This window comes from Aegilops tauschii, chromosome 4 (genome assembly GCF_002575655.3).
Source record: "Aegilops tauschii subsp. strangulata cultivar AL8/78 chromosome 4, Aet v6.0, whole genome shotgun sequence".
Lineage (NCBI taxonomy): Eukaryota > Viridiplantae > Streptophyta > Magnoliopsida > Poales > Poaceae > Aegilops > Aegilops tauschii.
The window spans coordinates 84,173,644-84,189,197 of record NC_053038.3 but is presented as its reverse complement, the minus strand read 5'-3'; the positions used below and the strand labels follow the sequence as shown (position 1 = coordinate 84,189,197).

General features: G+C 41.7%; 2 protein-coding genes across 2 annotated transcripts; both read left to right on the top strand.

The window, feature by feature from the left end:
• The first annotated feature begins 5,487 nt into the window (after window positions 1–5,487).
• Window positions 5,488–6,645, top strand: LOC109752325 (uncharacterized). The gene is made up of 3 exons (XM_020311219.1): window positions 5,488–5,558; window positions 6,218–6,536; window positions 6,640–6,645. Exons 1-3 carry the CDS (start codon window positions 5,488–5,490, stop codon window positions 6,643–6,645), a joined length of 396 nt encoding a protein of 131 aa, XP_020166808.1.
• A 2,308-nt stretch (window positions 6,646–8,953) lies between these two features.
• On the top strand, window positions 8,954–10,437 carry LOC141021675 (uncharacterized). The gene is made up of 2 exons (XM_073497526.1): window positions 8,954–9,297; window positions 10,020–10,437. The coding sequence occupies exons 1-2, from the start codon at window positions 8,954–8,956 to the stop codon at window positions 10,435–10,437; spliced, it is 762 nt and encodes a 253-aa protein (XP_073353627.1).
• Window positions 10,438–15,554: the final 5,117 nt, after the last annotated feature.

The following is a 15,554-nucleotide window of genomic DNA, read 5'->3' as shown; positions in this document are numbered from 1 at the left end:
AACAATACAGGCAGATTTCAAGATACACCGGAATCATCAGAAGCATGGACAGGTTCTTCTATGCAGCAAACACGAATATCTGGGAATACAAGCTTTGCCACTGCTGGGTTGCAACAAGGCCAACAATATCACCAACAACAAATGTTTTCCTTCCCTAGCGCATGCAGAAAGCCAAGGACAGGAAGCCGTGGATGGGTTGCAACAAGGCTTCCACCAGTCGCTCCGTCAACATCAATCATCCTTGCTGCAAAAGCGGTTGCGACGGGAAGACCAGGCCAAAGAGACAGAAATTTTGGCCACTCTAGCAAGTTCCAAAGTACAAGATATGAGCCATATAGACAGGAGCAACCTCACAATGAATCTGAGGGGAGATGGTCGTACAATGAGAGACGGAGATCTTCGTCAACATTGCTCCCTCCAAGAGATGCATTCTTGCATGTACCAAGGGTGACACCACCCGCGCCCATACACCAGGGTGAACAGCAAACATCGGAGGCAGCACAGAGCTATACATATGTAAGTATCCATATAGAAAAAAAACATACAAGCACAGTCCATACCATGGTACTGTGACCACCCCATCTAACATTTTCATAACTGCGTTTTTGTTTGCTCACTGTTGCGTGCAGCCACCTAACATTGAAGCTTACGTTCTGCCAAGACTAGAGAAGCGTTATGAAACTTTCGAAGAAGCAAAGAACTTCTACAACGTCTATGCGAAGCACGCGGGTTTTGCTGTCAGGGAAGGCCCCAAGTTTAAGACCAGAGCCTACCTTTATTGCACATACTATGGAGTATATGAATCGAAGGTGTCTGAAGCAAATAGATAGCGAAACAAAACGACAGCCAAGACTAACTGCGGGGCTAAAATGAGGCTGAAGAAGGAAAAGGATGGAACATTTGTCGTAAAAGAGATAGTCTGGGAACACAACCACAGGCTATAGCTCACTCCGCAAATGCTTGTCTTCTTGCACTCCCACAAAAACTTTGACAAAACAATCTTGGAGTATGTCAAGTACCTGCAGTTCAAAGGCATTGAACACGCGCAAATCATGAGCATTCTGGGCGGTGATGACCCTCGTAGCTACTTCCTCGAAATGAATGCCAAAGACCTGATTAACCTGTAGGTACAAACTTGTTCTCCTCCCATAAACCGCCTCCGTCTTTTTTCCTCTGTCAGTACAAACATATTACGCAACGCACGACCTGACGCCAGTTCAACATGCATTTTTGAATGAACTTTTAATATACAGGAAAGCAAAGAATTCAAGGATGGATGATGTGGACGATGTCCTAAAGACTGTCAACTTCTTTAGGGAGATGAAAGCTATAAACAGGGAATTCTTCTGTGACATGCAACTCGATGAGTCCGACAGAGTTAAGAACATATTCTGGGCAAACGCAAGCTGCCGAGGGGCCTATCAGGACTTTGGTGACTGCGTAACATTTGACACCACATATAAGACCAACAAGTACCATATGCCACTTGGGGTGTTTGTCGGAACTAACAACCACTTACAGACTACATTCTTTGGTTTCGCCCTGATAAGAGATGAGGATGCAGATTCATTCAAGTGGTTGTTCAAGACATTTTTAAGGTGCATGAGAGGGAAGGCTCCTACATGCATCCTCACAGGTACAACCGCGAAAACCACCCCCAACCACCACCCCCCATCCAAAAAAAGGAAAATAACACAGTAAAAATGTTGTGTCAGTTCTATTGGTATTATGCACTACCATCTGCTTACCACTCCACGTCTCTTTTCTCATTACCAGACCAGTGCCCAGCAATGGCTTTGGCGATCGCAGATGCTTTGAAGAACACAGTACACAAGCTTTGCCGCTGGCACATTATGAAGAAGTACAGGGAACACCTCGCATACCTGTACTACCTGCACGAAGACTTTAAGGATGAATTCACATCAATGCTCAACTGGCCCCTCATGCCAACTGAGTTTGAGGCTGCTTGGAAAAGACTCATGGATAAGTACAACCTCCACGATGATGCCACGATGGTGGGCATGTGGAACGAGCGTGAGAGATGGATATCAGCCTACTTCAAAGAAATTTTCTGCGCCAAAATGACATCCACACAGCAAAGTGAGAGCATGAACTATGTGCTCAAGAAGAACTTCGTAAGTGAGAGAACAAACCTACACCGGTTTGTCAGCCAGGTAAACTCCTGCGTCAAAACCAGGAGGCAGACAGAGAACCAGGAGACAATGGGTAACCGGGTATAGCTCTATCACTTGTCGTAAGACAAAAAATAACATGCTTACTAAAGTAAAACTTTATTAGTTAGACAAGTTTTTGCTGCGAGAAAACTAACAAATGGTCATCATTCTTGCATGTGCAGAAGGAACAAAACACGCTGACCTTCTATGGGTTTGACACCCAGATGGCAAAGCTGTACTCACAAGTTGTGTACAGCGAGATCAGAAATAGGCTAAAACTGAGCACACTCTTCACGGCGACAGAGACGGAAGAGCCCACAAAGTACCTCGTGCGCTACAACCACCCGCAAAAACTGTCTGTGTGGGCTCAGCACGAGTTCCAGGTGGTTGCAGACCCCGTGGGAGAAACATATGAGTGCGAGTGCAGGCTATGGGACCACACAGGTGAGGACTACAAAAAAAGATGTTACATACTGTACTACTTTATTTGCAAAGTTTTTGTTCGAATGAAATGACAAAAAACATGCACCTCTTCCAAAAACAATACAGGTCTTTCTGCGTGCATGTCCTGTGCATGATCCGGACAATTAAGGCTGCCAGCGTTCCATCGAAATACATCCTCAGGAGATACACCAAACGCCCGAACATCCAGCCAACATTTGACAGAAATGACTTGAGGACAGTAGCGTCAAACAAGGCATCCCAATACTGCATTGAAAGCTCACTGCTGACGCTCAACATGAGGGTGCACAGAAAAAGTTTGAGAAGCCAAGAGCAACTGGCGAGGTGCAGGGTCGTCATGGACAAACTTGAACAAGAACTCGACGCCATGCATTCTGCTGAAAATGGAGGTGTGGCGGACAATGAAGCCATTGAGAAGGATATTGCTACAATGTTAACCGAGATGAATCATCTGGGAGCTATTGACCCGTTCGACAACGAGGAAGAGGAGCAGCAGCAACCGGAGCTTGCCCATGTGCACACTCAAGAGCACCAACAAGCTTACATGCGAGATCATGAGCTTGATGGTGTTGTAGGCGAACGACATGACAATAGCACATCCTACCAGCAGCAGCAGGAAAGAGTGATTAAACCACCCATATTCTCAAACACAAAGGGGAGGAAGAGCAAGATGCAAGCAGCGAAAGCAGCAGCCAAAAGGCCGCCACGCCCCATCAAGCGTGTGGAATTTGGCCCGGACGGCAAACCTCTCGGGATAAGGGCATGCGGATTCTGCAACGTCGTGAGCAACCATAACTACCACACATGCCCACTCCGCACAGATGCCACTGTCAACAAGCACAAGCAAATTGGAGCCACCCAGGTTTCTACCAATGGAGACAACACACGTAACAGCTACACTTGCCGCAAGTGTGGGGGAACTGACGGGCATAATGCCCACACATGCAAAGTGGGCAAGGACGTCAGTGGCGCTGAACAGACACAGGGCAAGGTGCAGAGTTCCAAAAAATCAAATGAAGACGATGAAGAAGAAGAGTTTGACGAGAATGATGACCAATCAGACGAAGACAATGAAGATGACAGTGTCGAGGACGAGGAAACTGAAACTGGCGATGAAGCTGCCAAGGCTCAACCAGGAAAGGGCGCCGACAAGGCACAACATTCGGGGCCAGTTAGGAGAAGCTCTAGACTAAACAATACATAGTGGTTATGCTGCTGCGTCAACTAAAAAATAAGCTTGTAGTCTCAGTTGCCTCGGCACACAATGAGGAAACATTTCAGAAACACTGTCGTTACCAAAACTTATTTAGCTTTATCGTCGATTTCTCGATCAGTACTATAGTTAAGATGTAATTTGTGATTTGTGCCCGCTGGACCAGTGACATTATTATGTAGACCATTTGATAATCCTTTTGAATGCAGTCACAAATACATTTGAAAAAACTTATCTGGATTTATCTGACGCAAACGCTACTGTCGACCAGTAACTCGGCAAAAATATGTTAAGGAAAATTTAAACTCTTATAGTACATCAGTATTGATAGTTCTCAGTCGTCAGTACAAAGGCAGAGTACACATCAGTACTGATATAATTTCTGATTTGTGCCCGCTGGACCAGTGACATTATTATGTAAACCATTTGATAATCCTTTTGAATGCAGTCACAAATACATTTGTACTGACGAAAACACTACTGTCGACCAGTAACTCAGCAAAAAAATGTTAAGGAAAATTGAAACTATTATAGTACATCAGTACTGATAATTCTCAGTCGCCAGTACAAAGGCATAGTAAAACAAACACACCCGTGAACACCTCAAAAAAACATCATTTTGAAAAAACAAAGCTATGTCTGCTTCTGCCAGTCCCAATTCAGAAAGACCATCAGTACATAAAAATAATTACCTCAAACAAAATGCGAATGTAATACATTTTATACTGACGAAAATCTAATTTATCTGTAAAAAACTATTCAGAGATTATCTTGATATAAACAATCCTTTAAAAAATACAAAAAATGTTTTAAAAAACATTAGCATCACACATAGTCTCACTGGTATTTGGTAAGTTCAATTACACTTCAATCACCAGTCCAAGTACCACAGTAGAGGAGTACAGACCTCCATCATCACCAACCCTGACACGTGCAACTGGGATAAGCAGCTGATAAGTACAGCTTGACAAGACGAATCAGTGCGACAGTAAAATGCCGTCATCACCACCCCTGAGACGTGCAAGTGGGATTTAGCAGGTCATAAGTACAGCTTGACAAGACTAGTCAGTGCAGCAGTAAAAACCATTTGACTTGGACGGTTACTTCTTCCAGGCCACCACCCGCGCCACCCACTGAGCGGTTGCCACAAGGGACTGCAAACGCCGACCCCATGCCACTACACCCACTACACCCACGTCCCCTGACGAACTGCCTCCCACAAATCCCCGTCGACCATTGCAAAAAACCCCATTCTCTTCCATCTCTCCCTCATTCCCACAAACCACCATTGCCGCTTCCAACTCCACTGCACACAAACCACAAACTTCTCTCACACAAGCCCACAGCCGCCGGAGGAGGGCGATGGCGGAGGAACCGTCCGCCAAATGTCATCAAGGTGAGCCGTCGGACAAGAGCAGCAACCTCGTCGACGTTCACGTCCCCGGCGAGAAGCGAGAGTACACCACAACACTCACAGGGGTTGAGCTCCTCGGCAAGGAGACGCTGGAGATCGTCTGCACCAGCGAACCAGACAAGGCCGACGAGGTGATCTCCAGGCTCTGGAGGAAGCTTGGCGGCATGCTTCGTAGGATCGTCGGCGTTGGTGTGCACTACACCAACGAAGATGAACCTCCCTAGATGGCACCAGTCCTGCAGTTGTGCGTCGACGACCTCTGCTTGGTGTACCACATCGCAGCGGCCACAAAATGGTGAGCCATACTACTCATTTTCCATGTTTGGTTTATCTATTTTATTAGTACTGTATCCTGAAAATTTCATCAGACTTGTTTCCCAACTAGGTGTACTAGTGTGGTTTGTGAAAAGTGGATGCACTACTGCATTTTCTCAAGTAGATACACTATAAATGTATTTTTGAGCCTGATGCACTGGATTACTATTTGGAAAATCTTGCGGAAGATTAATTTCTGAAGTTGATCGACTAGTGTAGTTTCTGAACTTGATCCAATAGTGAAGTTTATGTACTCGATGTATTAAAAAGATGTTTCTGAACTTGATGTAGTGAAGTATTTTCTGAATTTGATCTAATGTTATTTTCGTAAGAAAGTAAACTAAGGACTTGGTGAAGCACTGTTTATGTGTTATCCTATTCAACAAAAGTAAACTAAACTAGTACAAAAGCAGAACATACAACATTGACTGAAACTATGTATAATCCAAAAACAAGAATAACATGATGTACTTAATTTAATTTCAGAACTTTGTTTACTAGTTTTTGAAGTAGATTCATCCATTATTTATGCTACATAAACATCTACTTCATGGATTCATCGCTTGTAAAACAAAACAAAAATGAATAATTCAAACATCAAAGTAATGCTAATTTTCAAAAATGTCTCTCCCCTTACAGGCCCAAGCGCCTGAACGAGTTGCTGCAGCATGAGAAGTTGTTCACATTTGCCGGTTTCAGCATTGAAAGCGACAAAGAGAAGCTGAAGTTGTCCGGTTTGGAGATCAACCCCAACAAGTTCATCGACATTCAGCGCAAGTGGAGAGTTCCATGCACCGGAAAAGAGTACGACTCCTTGACTGATGTTGCAGCCAGTGTCATCCACCCATTCTACAAAGGCATGAAGAAGAACATCAACACCCAGGAAGACTACAAACTGTGGGGGACCAGCCTGCTGCCAGACAACCTCATCGAGTACGCAGGAGTAGATGCGTACGACGTAAAAGTCATGGAGCATGATCGACTACATCACAGATGGTTCGGAATTTGCAAAAGAGCGAGAGGCTGCGAATTTCTACGACCACCCCTATTGCCCCTTTTAGGGATGAAGATACATCAGAGCCTGCCTTTGTTTTCCTTTCGCTTGTGCATGCATTTTATCTTGTTGTTTCAAATTAGTAGTTTGCTCTTGTTGGGTTGAACCAGTATGATTATGTCGTGCTTGTCATGGTTGAACAAGTTTACTTATGTCATCAAGTACAATGTTTTGCTTATCTCATTATATAAGTTTGGTAGCTTCGTATGTTGTTAATCCATCATTTCAAATTCAAAAGTAGCTTCTGAATGGAACTTTCTGGCTGCTCTAAAGTACTAGTTATGATGCAACTGATCACACAACGTTGTTCCATGTCTAGTTTCGATTCAGTATTGTATAGAAAACATAACGTTGAGATCAATCAGCACAATTTGAGTTGCTTAACAACACTTCAAAAGTTGAAGCAAAAATTCTTAGTACTTCATGTAGTGTTCTCATTCATATGTAGCTGCTAGAAAATTAACAAGTACTACAAACAGAAAAATTTAAGAAGCATCAGCACACACTTATGTTGGTCACTTCAAGATTAAGAATGACAGTACTAGTACACTTGATCGGACAGTACATACTTACTACAATAAAAAGTACATAGAAGCATCAGTCCGTAAGCGCTACTATGAATGGACTATCAGTACAACTTAGTCTACACACAAGTACATCTTTGATTACACTTACACAAAACTGACAAGAACTAGAACAAAAAGTTTCAGTCCAAGTTACTGGTGGAGTCAAGTACTAGATTCAAACAAACAAAAAAAGAAAAAACTGACCGCCCAAGGTCAGGCGCAGGCCCTGACGCTACTAGATACTTGAACTCGAGCCCATAGGCGAAACCCTAGTAATTCGCACAACGCAGGGCCCACCGATCAGGGCCCACAGGTCAAGAGAGAGAGCGAGCCCCGCGTATAAGCGCTCAGGTAAGTATTCAGAGGAGTTCGACCAGTGAGCCTTGGCTGCGCTTATAAACAGGTCCGGAGCCCCCTCGACTAGCGAGGTGGGACTAAACCCAGAGTGCATGCGCACGCCGCACTGCACAGCCGCGCGGACGAGCTATGTGGGCCGGAAAACGGCCCAATAGCCTGCATCGTTTACAAACACCCCACCAATAAGCCCAGTTAAACAAACCAGAGGGCGAGGCAAAGAAATATAAACTACAAGAAAAATGTTCAAAACTGAAAATATATAAATTCAAATACTAGTTCGCAGAAAATAACTTTGAATACGGAAAATATAAATATAAATAATTTTAGCTCTGCACCACGGATGATAAAAAAAGGGAGAAAATATGATACAAAAACAATGAACCTCTAAAAAGAAGAGAACTTAATAGCCTATCTGTTAAATGTACATAATTTAAAAATCAAATTAAATATTACTCTCAAGTTCAACTACTAAAATGCAAAAAGTTCAAATATATAATGTTTGTCAATTATGCTAAATTTCTTATTTATATAAAATCTGACAAGTTCAACTACTAAAATAAAAGAAGTTCAAATAGAATTTATTTGTCTATTCTGCTAAATTTCTAATTTATATAAAATATGTACACACCTCAATGAACGATCTGGTCGTAAAATAATCTCAATCCCCCAAATCACCCAAAAAACAAAAAAAAACTCAGTTCAAACATACATATGACATCAGTACTAAAAAAGGAGGATCAGACACGCCACTCACACCACTACGACACAAAATTTCAAAACCGCACGCTGTATGAAATTACATTTCAGTTCACACAGCACTAAACCATAAGGGCACTAAAATGAGAATACAAAAACTATAAAGGCCTAACTTAGGTAAGAACAGATGAAAACAATAAGTACCAGTTTTGATCAACAACTCCCAGGGCACTGAAAAATGTTTTCAGATAAACTAGTCTATAAGACTTCAGTGGAAAAACAATACTTAACATCCTCACGGAAAAACATCACAAAAGCATACGTCACCTAAACAGTCCAAAATGCCATCATCACCACCCCTGAGACATGCAAGTGGGATTTAGCAGGTCATAAGTACAGCTTGACAAGACAAGTCAGTGCAGCAGTAAAACCATTTGAATTGGACGGTTGCTTTTTCTAGGCCACCACCCGCGCCACCCACTGAGCGGTTGCCACAAGGGACTGCAAACGGGGACCCCCACGACCACCACACCCACGCCCCCGACGAGCCGCCTCCCACACATCCCCGTCGACGCACTGCAAAATACCCCATTGTCTTCCATCTCTGCCTCATTGCCAGAAACCACCATTGCCGCTTCAATCTCCACTGCACACAAACCACAAACTTCTCTCTCCCAAGCCCACAATCGCCGCAGGAAGGTGATGGCGGAGGAACCGTCCCCCAAGCATCATGGCGAGCTGTTGGACAAGAGCAGCAACCTCGTCGACGTTCACGTCCCTGGCGAGAAGCGCGAGTACACGAGAACCCTCACAGCGGTTGAGCTCCACGGCAAAGAGACGCTGGAGATCGTCTGCACTAGCGAACCAGACAAGGCCGACGAGGTGATGAGCAGGCTCGGGATGAAGGGCGGCGGCTTGTATCCGAGCTTCATCGGAGTTGATGTGGAGTTCACCAGTGACGATGAACCTCCACAGATGGCGGCAGTCCTGCAGCTGTGCATCGAGGAACTCTGCTTGGTGTACCACATCGCAGCAGCCACAAAATGGTAACCCATACTACTCTTCATTCATCTGTTGTACTAGTACTACTCACTAAAAACTTCATTAAACTAGTTTCCCAACTAGATGAACTACTATAGTTTGTGAAGTGGATGCACGAGTACATGTTTCTCAAGTTACATGCATTTCTGAAACTGTGAAGTAGATTGTTTCACCAGATTAGCATCTGAAAAAAATGTTTATACAATTCTGAACTTGATGCACCAAATTAATTTCTGAACTTGATGTGCTAGCATAGATTCTGATCTTGATGCACTAGTATAGTTTATATAATTGATGTATTAAAAGATGTTTGGTGAAGTGGTATAGGTCCATATCTTTATGCACATGTTTCTCAAATTAATTTCTGAACTTGATATAGAATTGATGCACAAAGATGTATCAAGCACTGGTATAGGTCTTTTATTCAACAAAAAAGAAAACTAAACTTGAATCAAGCAGCACATATATCATTGAATCTGGTAAAATGATTCTTGAATTTGGTGAAGCATTTGGTGAAGCACTGAAGATAGCAAAAAAGAAAAATAACATGGTGTAGTTGAATTTAATTTCAGGATTTTGTGTACTAGTTTCTGGACTACATTCATCCATGACTTATACTATATAAGCATCTACCTCATGGATTATCACTTTCAAAACCAAAAAAGCAGAAGAATTAAATCTTCAAAAAAGAAGACTAATCTTTAAATGTGTGTCTCCCCCCTTGCAGGCCCAAGGGCCTCAAAGACTTCCTGCAGGAGGAGAAATTGTACACATTTGTCGGTTTTAGCATTGGAGGTGACAAGCGGATGCTGAACAAGTCTGGTTTGGAGATCAACCCCAACAACTTCATTGACATGCAGCGCAAGTGGAAAGATCCAAAGACCAGCAAATACTATGACTCCTTGGCCGATGTTGCGGACGGCGTAATCCACCCATTCTACAGCGGCATGAAGAAGAAGATGGACAAGGGAGAACACAAACTGTGGGGGACCAGCCCGCTGCCAGACAACCTCATCACGTACGCAGGAATAGATGCGTACGCCACGTACAAGTCATGGAAGACAATCTACAACATTGTGACAGGTTGGGATATTTCAAAAGAGCAGGAGGCTGACCCCTACTACCACTGCAAATTCGCTGGATGAAGATGCATGAAAGTTTGCATTCGTGTTGCTTGCACTTCTGCCTGTCCTTAATATTGTTGTTTCAGATTTGTAGTTTGCTTTCGTTATGTTGAACCAGCTACCTTATGTTATGTCTGTCAGGGTTTGAACAAGTTTTCCTATGTCTATCATGTACATCATTTGCTTATGTCGTTCAACAAGTTTGCTAGCTTCCTATTTTGTTCATCCATCATTTGAAGTTGAAGTAGGTTGAAGTTGAAACTAGTCATGCAGAAACAAAAATCACACATGCATATTTCACAAAAAAAACAAAAATAGTGGCAGACTAACTAAGGACAATAGCAAATAGTAGAATTGGACGCTCAGTACAGCTTAGACATTTACGGTAGTACTATCACACTAAGAAATCAGTTTTTAGTTTCAGAAGAACACTAAAAAGGCTAAGTTTCAGCCGAGGACAACATTCACTACTAACAGCATCGTGCTAATAGTAGTTAGAAATTTATTGAGTACTGCAACAGGAAAAGCAAAGAACAATCAGTACGTATTTCCCAGTCACTAGCATGCTAGGACTGAGAGTTCTGGTACACTTGAACAAACGGTACATTCATTCTACAAAATATAAAAAGGAACGGGAAGCTTCAGTTCACATTCCATAAAACATTGACACACTAAAGAATAACAGTAATAGTACAACTGAAATGTCAGTACAACTTAGTCTGTAAGGCAAGTACTATGATCATACCAAAATTGCCTTGAGAAGAACCATAGACTAGAAAAAAGAAGGCCAAAAATAAATCAAAAAGATATCAGTTCGACCAAGGAGAAAAATCACAAGAAAGAAAACAGAAGCATCAGCTCACATTGACCAGTGAGGCACTAGCTTCAAACAACACAAGAAAATAAAAATGATCAAAGTACCAGCACAATTGAAATCTCAGTACAACTTAGTTTATTCGGTAAGTGCTATGATGATACCAATTAATGCCTTGAGAAAGATGGCCAAGACTCAACCAAATAGATTACAGTTCAACCAAGGACAAAAAATAACAAAATACAAACAACAGAAGCATCAGCCCACATTGACTAGTGAAGTCAGTATGAACTTTATACGGCTGTCTGTTAAATGTAGCTAATTTAAACCAGTGCTTTAAATTTTACTGTGAAGTTCAACTACTAAAATTCAAGAAGTTCAAACAAAAATTTGGCTCTCAAATCTTGCTAAATTTCTTATACTTGAATAAAATCTGCCTAGAGATCACGTAGCAACTTGGTCGTAAATAATTTCAATCCCAAAAAAAACTTCAGTTCTAATACATTATATGAAATCAGTTCTACATAACAAGGAAGCGTCACTCCACTCACGCTAGATCCATAAGTGCTATCGTGACACCAAATATTAAAAGCCTTATGCTTAACGACATTACAATTCAGTGCTAACATAACTATACTATAAGTACAAGAAAAGAGGGTACAGAAACTATAAAGGTCCAACCTAGGTTGGGATAGATGAAAACCAAATAAATCTCACTTTTCCAGTAACAACTCGTAATGAACTTGGGAAAAGGTGTTTTCAATTCAACTAGTTTACAAGACTTCAGTACAAGAAAATAGAACTTAACCAAAACGAATTCCCAATGAATCATACACAAGTGAAAACAGATATTCGACCACACTATCATCATGGAAAAAAAGATTGTTAAACATTGTGCCACACTTAAACACAACACAAAATATACCAGTAATTGCATAGTACTTGACTAGACATCCAAACACTACAATCAAAGCCTACAATGCTTTCAAGAGATATATCACACAACTATCCATTTCACTACGCAAATGATGACCATTTCTTCTATGCACCAAGAGCCAAAGGCTGAAACTCCTTGGGAAGCTCCGTCACCAGAAGCTGGTTATTCCGGTTGAACACAACTCTATACAGATCCTCAGCATTCCAATCAACAATACGAGGCTGCAAAACATTAAAACAAATTATTAAAAATCATGACACATTTAAAAGAAGAATACACAATAAGCCAAACATAGAAAAGTGAAAAGCTCAACTACAACCCACATCATTATCTCGAATGTTCCCAACGATCTTTTCACCATCATAGCATTCCGCATACTTCAGAGTATAATGGCCACATTCATTCGTCCCTTGAAGTGGAACCTTCACAAATGTTGGTTTCTTTGCAAAAAGCTCCCATTTGGGTTGCTTGCTCGCATTGTACTGAGCATCACCATAAAAAGCCTTCATTACTTGGACCATCCTGGAGATCTGTAAAAAAAGAAAAGAAACCACACATTTTCAGGTCCCAGAAAAGCAGAAACAAAGACGCGGAAAAATTAATCCAGTGCAGATAATAAATGTCACTCACAATCTTCTCGCAGTCTTTATGATAGGTGTTCTTTGAAGGATGATGGTTCTTCGGATAAGGTAAAGAGTCAAGGATGTCGATGCTACTTCGGTACCGATTCATGACATATAAGGAAAAGTGGTTCACTTTCTTATCCTTTGATAAAACCATAGGCTTGAATAGAGGCATCATGATCTAAAAACAAATGACCAAAATAAGAGATGTTAAATATTCAAAATAAAAAACAGCATGACAACAAACAATTAAAACCAGAAATCAGCTAGTAGAACTCACAAGGTCGGCAGTGAGCAAGTCTTCCTTTTCTTTGACATAGCTCTTGAAATCTCTCGCTGCACTCTCCACATTGAACACTTTATTTTCAGCACCGTAAAACGTATAGTCAAGCACAACCTGCAAAAAGCCCAGAAAAAAATAGACAGGGGGAAAGGATCAACAAGCAAAGTATTATTAAAACTCGTAAAACAATAGGCAGTCTTGTTTAAGAGAAACAAACGATGTGATTGATTACCGTGATGAAATATGGACTCAGCAATACCCTTTTCCCAGACGCAAAATCAACATTTCTATCGGGATCTTTCTTCCAATCATCAATGAGGAAGTCCATTACATCACCCTCCATCATTTGCCCAGGTGCAAAAACTTCCCAGATGCGTTTCCCAGTGAAGCTAGTAACGTTATCACCAGGCTGAGGTATCATTGAGAATGCATTCCTGCAGCACACACAAGAACAAAAAAGCAGGGGAAGCAAGATAAGGCATTCATAGCAGTCCAAGTTGTATAAAAAGTAACAGTTCAGGTCATATTTATCTAGCAGTTACAAACAACAGAGGAACAGAAGAGGAAACGTAATGAGAGATACTCACTCGGCATACTTCTCACATGCGTCATCGCTAAGCAACAGATTATACAACTTGCGAGCCTTGTCCAGGTGAGGTAATTTATGAGGGTGAAGCTGCTGCACAGGGGAGCAAAACTATATAGGAGCTCTGGGTGCACGCTTCGTGCTTGTAACATTGCCAGAATTCATAGCAGGATCCTTCCTAGCACAACCAGCTCTACGGGCCACTATTCCAGCAAGTGGGGATAAACCCTTGGCAGTAGCAGCGCTCCTGGTGACTCTTCCCATGCCATCAATCTTGTCAAGAATGTCTTCGTGGCTGTAATCCAACATTTCAATCACACCATCCTCCCGGCAATGATAGGTCTTGCAGCTTTGTAGCATAAAGAATCCACAATCATAAGAAAAAACAAATGGGTACATCACAAATCCGACAATACAGGAACACCACCCTCCTAGCAACAAAAACAACTAACAAAAACTCATTAAAAACGGATACTCACGTGTTTTTCTATTGCGGCACCCGCACAAACTCGCAAGAGAAACCATCAATATGCACCGGCGAGAACGGTTTGGCCCTGTCTACGCTGGACTCCCTCCAAAGCTTCTTTATGTTATCTATCATAGTCCTTAAGAATCTAACTGCATCACTCCAGGTTTCATCGCGCAGTGAATCAAGACACTCAAAACGACAGAACCTCAAATTCATAACAATCAAGCACCAATGCCCAGATTCTTCGCTAGGCTTCATGGTAGCCACAAAGGATGGCGGATCAAAAGTCGGGAAGAGAAGCTGACAAAAAAATCGCAGAGGAAAAATGAATTTAACAAATCATAATGAAACAAAAAATTCAGCCTCCAAACAATAAAATAAAAGAAGGAAATTGAAATTCAGAAGTACAAACAAAAATAAGATAATCATAAGTTCCAATTGAGTAAGCAAAACACTACAAAAAATATATGCTACTCAAGTTAAAATTGCAACAAACATATCAGTTCAATTTCCTTGCGACAATAAGTTCAGCTTCAAAAAAAGAAGCACACGTCATTCATAAGTGCAGAGCTAAAAGCAGGCTACTCAAGTTCATCCCCCCACCTCCCAAACTTGCAAGAAAACAGGACAGTTCTAGTTCATGAGTACAAAAGGTTCAAGTTCACCTACTTGGTCAAAACCATCAGCACCCGATCTCGTGAACCAATTTAGCACATTGGAATCAATATTTCCATCACGGATCTTGGTTTGTTGTAAAAAAAGAACAACAACAGTTAGAAAATTGGCAGAACAAGTTATCATCCTATCTACAAAGCAAAATACTAACCGTCACCCATCTGGGAACTATCAACTTGTCAGTGTCTCGGTACTTCTCACGTAGAGAATATAGAACAACGTCAGCACTGTCTGAGTTGAGCATGCCAGTGGGGACAAACGCTTTAGCAATAGAACCAACACTGGCATCACATTCTTTATTTTGAAACATCGGCTTGTGACTAGAAAAAGACAAAAGATTACATGAATTAAAACTACTTCAACAACAACAATAATCATATGAGAGAAAGAAAAAGAGACAAAAATGGTACGGGTAAAATCCCAAACTAACCATTTCATACGGTTCATGCGCAACCTCGTAACAGCGAGGAAAAACATATCAACCTTAACAACATTACCACTTTCTGCTTGCAGAAAAAGAAGAAAAATAATAAGTTCAAGCACTACAAGTGAACATGTCCAAAATGCCAAAATTGAGAAGTATGCCTCATTTAGAAGTCCTTACCTGCACTATCAGTGTTTGACGACGACGGTAGTTCCTGTGATGAGACCAATATGCCTCCAGTTTTAGGGTCTGATGATGGGACATCTTGAGAGGACACCAATATCGCTGCGCTTTCAGGGTCTGTAGAAAGAAAATCCTGGGACGACA

What these genes read in the sequence shown, in the direction of transcription:
- LOC141021675 (XM_073497526.1), top strand. Translation starts at nt 8,954, where the DNA reads ATGGCGGAGGAACCGTCCCCCAAGCATCATGGCGAGCTGTTGGACAAG. An exon ending in ATCGCAGCAGCCACAAAATG is followed by an intron (nt 9,298 to 10,019) that starts GTAACCCATACT and finishes CCCCCCTTGCAG; the next exon opens with GCCCAAGGGCCTCAAAGACT.
- LOC109752325 (XM_020311219.1), top strand. Translation starts at nt 5,488, where the DNA reads ATGGCACCAGTCCTGCAGTTGTGCGTCGACGACCTCTGCTTGGTGTAC. An exon ending in ATCGCAGCGGCCACAAAATG is followed by an intron (nt 5,559 to 6,217) that starts GTGAGCCATACT and finishes CTCCCCTTACAG; the next exon opens with GCCCAAGCGCCTGAACGAGT.